The 9,551-nt window shown below is 45.8% G+C and overlaps 1 protein-coding gene across 2 annotated transcripts; it reads left to right on the top strand.

The window, feature by feature from the left end:
• Positions 1-775: 775 nt before the first annotated feature.
• psmd11a (proteasome 26S subunit, non-ATPase 11a) lies at positions 776-9,467 on the top strand. Of its 2 annotated transcripts, none has more exons than XM_076995920.1 (13): positions 776-931; positions 3,000-3,101; positions 3,251-3,447; positions 3,632-3,689; positions 3,832-4,026; positions 4,185-4,329; positions 4,541-4,601; positions 5,483-5,545; positions 5,700-5,825; positions 5,924-5,959; positions 6,655-6,706; positions 7,577-7,719; positions 8,335-9,467. In XM_076995920.1, the coding sequence occupies exons 1-12, from the start codon at positions 844-846 to the stop codon at positions 7,717-7,719; spliced, it is 1,266 nt and encodes a 421-aa protein (XP_076852035.1). In that variant the 5' UTR covers positions 776-843; the 3' UTR covers positions 8,335-9,467. The 2 variants fall into 2 exon arrangements, with proteins under 2 accessions (XP_076852035.1, XP_076852036.1); XM_076995921.1 differs by having other exon boundaries at positions 8,332-9,467.
• Positions 9,468-9,551: the final 84 nt, after the last annotated feature.

The following is a 9,551-nucleotide window of genomic DNA, read 5'->3' as shown; positions in this document are numbered from 1 at the left end:
CAGTGGGGATGAACATGGAGAGGATAACTAGGACCAGGTTGATGATGAAGGACCGGATGAGTCAAATGTAAACACATTACATCCAGACATATTCACTGTGGTGAAATGGTTGAACTGGATCACAGATTGTAGCGGTCACTTAAAATGGATCTTTATCCAACCTTAATCCAACAGTCAACAAAATGTCTCAAACAGCTTAACATCAACTAATTCACGTTTTCTACATAAATGGTATGGTGATCTTTGTGTGGATCTTGGATTGAGCTTAAGGTCTTGAAATCTCAGCAAAGAGGTTTGAGAATGTGAGATGCATTGTAGGGGGTCTCAAGAAGCTGGTTCAGAGAATACAAAATGTGTGTGAGTATTGACAGTTAGCTTATGATTAATGCTTTATTACTGGCAGGACTATGGATCAAATACTAATAATTATAGATATCGTTTTAGTGAGAAGTGACCCCCCCCCCCCCCCCCCCCCCCCCAAAACACACACACACACACACACACACACACACACACGTTGTAATAATTATTGCATTATATACTCATGCAATGCAAGGTTGGGTGGTTGAGTACTGTTCACCCCTCCTCCTAATACTCATTAAAATATTTCTAACATCATTTCATTTATTAGAAGTGATGTGAAAGTATTTGATTTACTGTTAGGTAGCTAAAACTTAGTTGTTGTTTTTTTCACTGTTAGTGTAGTGTGATGTTGCCGCGTCTGCCTCGTCTTTTCCAGCTTCTCCGTTGTGGCGAACTCCAAGTCCCAGCATGCGTGTGCGGGCGGACGTGCCCGTGGTTTGGACATTGTTATGTGAATCATGCAGTTGGTGAGCTGGTAAGATGGCGGCCGCAGCAGTGGAATTTCAGAGAGCACAGTCGCTGCTCAGCACGGACCGGAATGCGTCTATTGACATTTTACACGCTATCGGTAAGTGCCGCTTGCGTGTGGAATTGACGTGCGATTTCTTGGGCTCTGCACACAGCCTTGATTCGCCGACCCCGCCGGAGCATCTTCACCATGAAGATCTTCAGCTGGCGTCCACGGTAGCGCCGCTCTGGCCGGTCCGGGCTACCCGGTCTCCTGCTGACTCACCGTGACAGGCGAGCCCCGGCCGGCTAAACATGCTAACGTCTTCGTTAGCCGCCTGTCTGGCCAGGTCCGCGTACTCTGGGCTGTTTTACACCCACGGCGCCCTCTTGAACGCGGTCCCCAGAACAGCGTATCGCAGGCCGTGTTTAAAATGTGTTTAAAAAATGGATGAGCTGGCTTGGCTTCCGCCACACCAACTCCGCGAGCTAGCGCCGTTAGCCACTTTAGTGTGACACACTTTTGTATGATACTGTACATAATTTAAATGTAAATGCTCAGTATATAACTAGGTGGTTTTGGACGAATCGTTAAGTGCAGTTAAGGTTAAGTTCTCCTAATGAACTTAGTCACCGCTAGATAACGCTCCGGACTGCGCGCGGCAGGTCGCGTGAGACTGAGCGCGGGAACTGAGCGCAGGTAGATAACAGGGTGTGTTGTGTTCTCCACCTGAGCGCAGGTAGATAACCGGGTGTGTTGTGTTCTCCACCTGAGCGCAGGTAGATAACCGGGTGTGTTGTGTTCTCCACCTGAGCGCAGGTAGATAACCGGGTGTGTTGTGTTCTCCACCTGAGCGCAGGTAGATAACCGGGTGTGTTGTGTTCTCCACCTGAGCGCAGGTAGATAACCGGGTGTGTTGTGTTCTCCACCTGAGCGCAGGTAGATAACCGGGTGTGTTGTGTTCTCCATCTGAGCGCAGGTAGATAACCGGGTGTGTTGTGTTCTTCATCTGAGCGCAGGTAGATAACCGGGTGTGTTTTGTTCTCCACCTGATCGCAGGTAGATAACCGGGTGTGTTGTGTTCTAAATCAGAGCGCAGGTAGATTGCCAGGTGTGTTGTGTATCCACCTGAGCGCAGGTAGATAACGGTCAGCTTTTTCATATTACGTTTACAAAAGTTAATGCCAGAAGTGTTGTGCCATATGAGGTAATTTAGCAATAAATTATCCCTAGTTTATTGATTGTACTGCTGACAGTACATCTCTCAACAAAATAAATCTCTTATATTCTTATATTTTAAAAATACATTTATTGGAATGACTTGCATTATATTTGAATAAATCGTTACTTGGTAATAGGTACATAAGATTGGCTAGCAGGTACATGTTAAGAGTACTGAATTAGTATTTTTGCTCCAAATTCTGAAATAATTCAGATATTAATAATGCTGAATTCTTTCAAATTCAGTAACCACTGTGCAATGATTAGCCTAATACATTTTGTACTTCTAAAGAGCATCGGCATTGTTTAAAAGTTTTAAACTCAGTTACCATTCAATCTTCAGTAGATTCAGCGTCACTGACCTGCCTGTACTCGTCACTTTTCTTTCGTCAGGCACTTGAAATGGATTATATTACAGAGCTGTATTGTGTGAGTGGTTCTTACGGTTTTTAGATTTTTCCATTTAAGAAAGGCTACCTGTTAAGTTTATTTTCAGTCGGTGAAACTCCTAAATTCAGAGAATCTGAAATTTGTTCAGAATTGGGAACCCTAAGATAATCGTGTTGGCCTTTGTAATACTGATGTTGCACAAGGAAGGGATGTGCAACAAATCACAGTTAGGGGGCGCTGTCAACATCCTGAGGAGTCTCAGTGGGTTTGATGAATCGCTTCATTCATTTAATCAAACAAATACTCATTGATCAAATTAATGCAGTCTAATGCATGTCCATCAAGGGTTTGCCATCATGAAATATTGTGAGGCTCATCACAATAGCAGTACAGAGTTGAATAATCACAGTATTTTTTTGTGTACATTACATTTTGAACACAAGTTACAAGTTTGTGAATGTAAGTTAAGTGTCATGGGGGGGGCAGTGCCTCTGTGAGTATCGCTACGACAGACGTTTTCCATGTAGGGGAGGACGTGTGTAGACTGATGTCCTGTGTACTGTGTGTTGGTGTTTAGTGAAGCGGGACGTGCAGGACAGCGATGAGGAGGCCGTGCGGGTCAAGGAGCAGAGCATTCTGGAGCTGGGGGGGCTGCTCGCCAAGACCGGACAGGCGGCCGGTCAGTACCGCCACTCATTTCGTGTCTTGGGATCCAACCCTTTTCCTCACACCATGTGATGTTCATGCTAAACTCTCCACCTGCAGAAGAGCTAGTCTTGGCGTTGGGGCTGTGTGTGTTCTGAGTGTGTGTGTGTGTGTGTCCTTCAGAGCTGGGAGGGCTGCTGAAGTATGTCCGGCCGTTCCTCAACTCCCTCAGCAAGGCGAAGGCGGCTCGGCTGGTGCGCTCCCTGCTTGACCTCTTCCTGGACATGGAAGCGGCCACGGGCCAGGAGGTGGAGCTGTGTCTGGAGTGCATCCAGTGGGCCAAAGCAGAGAAGAGGACCTTCCTACGGCAGGCCCTGGAGGTGAACGGCCCCCGTGTGCTCTGGGCTGGCAGGGATATATCTCTCCGTGGTGTATTTGCACTTTGTAGAAAATACAATAGTTTAGTAAACCTGAAATAAGGATGTAATCTTGTGAGTCATAATTCAATAAATAGAAATTATAGGTGTGTGTGTGTGTGTGTGTGTGTGTGTTTTCATTTTACAGGCACGCCTGGTTTCTCTATATTTTGACACCAAGCGTTATCAGGAGGCTCTCCAGCTAGGTCAGCTCCGCAAAAGAAACCTTCTGACTCTCACTTCTGCTCTGACACACACACACACACACACACACACACACACACACACACATTTCTTGTCTGATCCGGGACGCTCCCATTCTCCTGGTTCCCATGTCCCTCTTTACAGGCTCTCAGCTACTGCAGGAGCTGAAGAAGATGGATGACAAAGCTCTTCTTGTGGAGGTTCAGCTCCTGGAGAGCAAGACCTACCACGCACTCAGTAATCTGCCCAAAGCCAGAGCGGCCCTCACGTCTGCGAGGACTACAGCCAATGCCATCTACTGCCCGCCCAAACTGCAGGCCGCCCTGGACATGCAGTCAGGTAAGGCTCTGGGATTTGGGATCCCTGCACCACCCACGGGCCCCTGCTCCTGCTCCTGGGTCTGGAGACACTTGAAGCTTCAGTCGTATACTGAGGTGTATGCAAATTGAGCTCTAAAAGTTGGGCCCTTGTCACCTGAGGGTGTGTTATTTTTCCAGGTATCATCCACGCAGCGGAGGAGAAGGACTGGAAGACGGCTTATTCGTATTTCTATGAGGCGTTTGAAGGCAACGACTCCATCGACAGTCCCCGGGCCATCACCGCCCTGAAGTACATGCTGCTGTGTAAGATTATGCTCAGCGCGTAAGTCCTGCCTAGTAGATCCCCGTCTACGCACAACCCGCACATTCACTCTTTTGCATCAGAGCATGACTGTTGGGAGTTTCTGCTGAATGAATATAGCAAGATTACAATAAACTACCAACATTTGTCATGGGCGAGTTGTGTACTCATAACCCACTACAGGCTTGTGATTGTACCAACATCTGGTGTGTGACTGAAACTTTGTGTGCAGACCAGAGGACGTGCAGGCACTCATCAGTGGCAAGCTCGCCCTGCGATACGCTGGCAGGCAGGTACGTGCGTGAGCTAGCGCTAACACTAACACGCTAACGCTGTAGTCCACACTCGCACGTGCTCTGTGTGGGAGGGGAACTGGAGTGAAAGCTGATATCAGCACTGTGGCTTTGGGCTAAACGGGCTTAGGGCTAAACGGGCTTTTCACATGCACTGAATGAGTACCAATCGTAGCTTTTTTGAGTCATTTTGTCACTTAATTGGTCATACAAAAAATAAACACGTGCTTGAAAGTAAAATTAGCTTATTGCGTAAATGTGATTTTTCAGCTTATGCTCAGCATTCATTCATTCTAAGCGTTAAGATTAAATGTGCTTAAAGGCTGCAAAGCTGCAGTATATTATCACCTGAATACCACTGTATGCCACAGTGAGTGAAGGCCTTCGGGTAAATGCTGTACTGGTACGTTCACATTCTTGTGTCAAAGGAGCAAAAAATGTCTTCTCTGGTGACAGTTGGGCTGTTTAGTGTCCTGTGGACCATCGTGACCCAGGTACACACACACGGCCACACACCAGGTCATTAAACAGCCCATTAACCAGCCCAACTCTAGATTTGTAGTGGTATTATACCAGTTGAGTGGGTGGTTACATAATGAGTACTCTAAGAGTTGATTATTCAAGTCTGTCCCTACAGAATGCGAGGACAGTTGATCACATTCACAAGAGAGGAACGTAAAGACAGAGTAAGGGAACCCCATACACACTGGCTTATAGGGCAAACATCTGCACAGTGCAGAGAGATGGGGAAGCCCATACACTCAGGACTGATTTCATCTATGCAGCCTTCATGTGGTCTCCGCTCCAGTCTCTTTCCTACGTGATGTGCAGCAGAGCAGGAACAAGAGGTCCCGCCCTCCTCACCATGTGTCTCTCTGCAGACCGATGCACTGAAGAGCGTAGCCCAGGCCAGCAAGAACAGGTCACTGGCAGACTTGGAAAAGGTAAGTGGAGACTTGGGTTAATGCAGGCCCTGCCCTGTTCATTCAGTCTCTCCTCCTGTTGCACTGAGCGCTTCTGCAGTCTACTCATGTGGAGTGTACCCATGTTCCTCCCATGTTCCTCCCATGTTCCTCCCACGTTCCTCTCTTCTCTCAGGCGCTGACGGACTACAGGCCTGAGCTACGGGATGACCCGATCATCAGCACCCACTTGACCAAGCTCTACGACAACCTGCTGGAGCAGAACCTTATCAGGGTCATTGAGCCCTTCTCCAGAGTCCAGGTGAGCTGCACATTCCTGCCTCACTGGGAGCGCACACTGTTCAGCAGTATGACTAAACACTGCCCATTAAACACTCACTATTCATTCTGTTTTCACAGATTGAACACATTTCCAGCCTCATAAAACTCTCAAAGGTAAGAGCCCAAAAATGTGGTGAGTTCCATCTAACACAGAATGTAAAAGCAAGGATTTAGGGATGGCATAATGTGGCCTTAAAGGAGTATGTCTGCATTTTCTGGTCTTTCGTGCTTCTGTCTGTAGATGTCACTGGTTCCATGCTGTGAGGTATTAGGCCCCCATGAGGAAACAACTTGCCAAAGCTGCTCTTATGTAATCTCATCTAATGTTTAAGCAGCACAGAGAAAATCCAGTTCCAGTTGCTCAAACTTCCTTAGAGGTTTTATGGTATCCGTGTGTGATCAGGCAGAAGCCTCATTTACTTTGAGCTGCATGATAATTGTCCAGCTTGCCTCTGGAAAAGTAGTCCCATAAATTCCAAACACCTGTTAACTGAAGAAGAATTCATGGAAGCTTCGTTCAAATGTGTGATTATCATGAATGTTTATCGATGGAACTGCCCTTAGATTGGATTGTTGTCCATGGTAAACACATTTAGTGGTAATACATTTAGTATGTGGTAACACATTTGGCAAAAGAAGATTAAGTTGAAAAGTGAAAATTACTTTTACATTGTTGCAGTGAAAATGTCTGACTGTTTTTGGAGCGAACACCAATTCATTTATGTGGCATGCGTGTAATTAACAGGGTTGGATAGCTTATGTGCTTGTACTGATTTATGAGTAATGAGGCTGTGTCTCCTCTGTTCCAGGGAGGTGTGGAGAGAAAGCTGTCACAGATGATCCTAGATAAGAAATTTCATGGTAATTGTTTATTCGGCTATAGATCATAGAACCTGTGTAGAGATGACTTCGCTGTTTTCTCAAAAGCAAAAAGCCCATATCTTTATTTATTGGTTTTAAGAATTGAATGAGACCTCATTTCTTTCATTTACTTAAATTTGTGTTTATATGGAAGAACTGCAGTAAAATGTCGAACAACTGGATCTCACTTAAGAGCAAATCAAACACTGGGGCATCATACATGAGCAACGCATTAGTCCCAAGAGTGAACATGGTTTTTGGAGTTGCTGTGTTCGTTATTTTCTGTCAAGTCAACAACTTTGCAGTGTCACATAGGTTTGTAATTCTGTTACAGTAGCAAAATTCGCATAGAAGTTCATAGAGATTAATGAGGATGCTCACAACACCCAATAGCTTCTTTTTTTGTGCTTTCAAGGATTTTTATTTTTATTAATTTTTCGGGGCACAATACAGCATCACTTTAAAGAATGAGCAATAAACTGAACATATTAGTGACTGCACTCTGATTTCATAGTAACCAGCTCTGATACGGACCTGTTCAGAAAAACATCTCTGTTCAAGTACACCATTCATTGGGTACTGTGTTGACTGCTAGTCTTACAAAGAACTACTGTGGACTAATAGTTACCGAGATAATAAGGCCCGATCATTTCACTCAGTGTGACGTTGCAGTGTTTTTGTTTGTTCGTTCTGTTCATCGTCAGCGCCTGTGTTTAATACTGCTGCAGTACTGGCCTTAAATCAAAATCATCAAAATCCCGACTGAGCCAGACGTGCAGTCCAGGTTGGGGCCTGACCAGTCCAGTCCAGGTTGGGGCCTGACCAGTCTGTGTGTGAGTGCTGACGATCGCCTCGCTGTTGCTCTCCCAGGGATCCTGGACCAAGGAGAAGGGGTGCTTACTGTGTTTGACCAGCCTCCCGTAGACCAAACGTACCAAGCTGCTCTGGACACGATTCACAATATGAGCAGAGTCGTGGACTCCCTCTACAACAAAGCCAAGAAGCTGTCGTAGGTGAGCTGTGCTGACGTCGGTGTGCTTTGCTAATGTAGCTTATGTGGGGGTTTTTTGTCTGTCATGGATAAAATGAAAGACTGAAAAATAATAATAGTCTCTAGTGATTGTGATGGCTGATGAGTGCTGACTGCTCACCACTTAAGAGTGATCAGTCAGGCCAGGTGGTGGATAAACTCCTGTCCACACGGTGGAACCTCTTGCCGTTTTCAAACACCTTTCCAAAGTCACTTTAGTGCAGTGGAGTAATTATCGGCCCTTCGCTTACATAAAAAGTGTGTGTGTGTGTTTGTGTGTGTGTGTTTGTGTGTGTGTGTGTGTGTGTGTGTGTGTGTGTGTGTGTGTGTGTGTGTGTGTGTGTGTGTGTGTGTGTGTGTGTTCGCTCTAACGTTACTAGCTTAATGGTGTCTTCAGACTCAGAGCTACTAAGCACTACAGCAGCCTTTGCTGAATGCTGAAAACCTGTCAGTGTAGTGTCTGCAGAAATGTGACTTTGTTCCTGATGGTGTACTCTGCATGTTTGGTCTTGTTTTTTAACCTGTAGCGTGTCACCTTATGCATAGCGTTTCTGGTCCTGATGGTGGTGTTCTCGTTTGCTGGTGTGGTCTGGAGCAGGTGGAGGCTTCCTGCAGCTGAGAGCCAGACCAGCGTGGGGCGCTCACGGGCACGGCCGTGAGGAGTAAAGTCTACACACGGACTAACGGAGACGCCACCCCCACCGAGGGCCTGCTGGTCTGGCTAGCTTCCACCTGGACATTCTGAACATTTCCCTCTGTGGACAGACTTGAGCTCCTCCAAGATCGACTCCTCTGCCCCTCCCACGACACCTTTCCTTCTCTTTTCTTTGTTCTCGGTTATTTGTATCTTGGCTGCCTCCAATGAGACATCAGGGAATCTTGAGATAATAAACACACACACACACACACACACACACACACACACACACACACATGCATTATAATTCTATAATAAATGTATATATACACAGATTTCTTGCAGAGCAATGCTGACACATGGATGAGTCAGCCCTGTTGCCTAAAGGTCAGTGTTTTTGACCTAGAACACCCCTCCCCCTTTGTGTTATTAGAGGAACTGTTGAGTCCAGAAGCCCCTCCTCCTGAGGCCCTGTGCAGACCTGCCTCTGAAACACAGCATTCTGGGACTTTCTGCTTGTGGGTGGGGCAGGAGAGCGTAGGGAGAATGTGGGGCCGCCCCGGCACTGCTTTACTGGCCCCTCCTCTTTGTTTGTAAATAACGTTGCCAAGCGCCCGTGTCTATGGCCTGCCATGCTGTCACGCCTTTTTTATAACGCTAAAAACATAATAAAGTCACCAAGAGAACATGGTCACATGAGTGGGATTCATGTGGTACTGAAGGAACATTCCGTGTTAAACTGAAGCGTGTTCACATTGACTTTTTTGGTTCTTTTTTTTGGTCTATTCAGATTTTAATTAAAAATATCGATAAATGGTGGATAGTGGGCACACGTTTGGTGTTATTCTGAGCTCGTGTACATCAGCGTCATCTAGTGGTCCTCGTGCACTAACCATGATTTTTTAAAACCTTTTGTATAATGATCATCAAACGCTGCACTGAATTTCAAGTCACGCTTTGTCTCTTTCAAAAACAGTGCATATGAAAAACCGGTCCCGTTCAATATTTTTTATAATGATTTAAGTAGATATTATGATGACTAATTACTCTGTTATTTATAGCTATATTATAAAATAAAACCTTCCAAACGGCGAGTTCTAGGGATTATATACTCGTTGTATTTATTTATTCATTTTTGAGTAATATTTGAGTTGCGCATAGCGAATGGCCCCATGCTG

The sequence above is a fragment of the Brachyhypopomus gauderio genome, chromosome 2 (genome assembly GCF_052324685.1).
Source record: "Brachyhypopomus gauderio isolate BG-103 chromosome 2, BGAUD_0.2, whole genome shotgun sequence".
Classification (NCBI taxonomy): Eukaryota; Metazoa; Chordata; class Actinopteri; order Gymnotiformes; family Hypopomidae; genus Brachyhypopomus; species Brachyhypopomus gauderio.
Note: the sequence above shows the minus strand (reverse complement) of the source record. Positions and strands in the feature narration are given on the sequence as shown.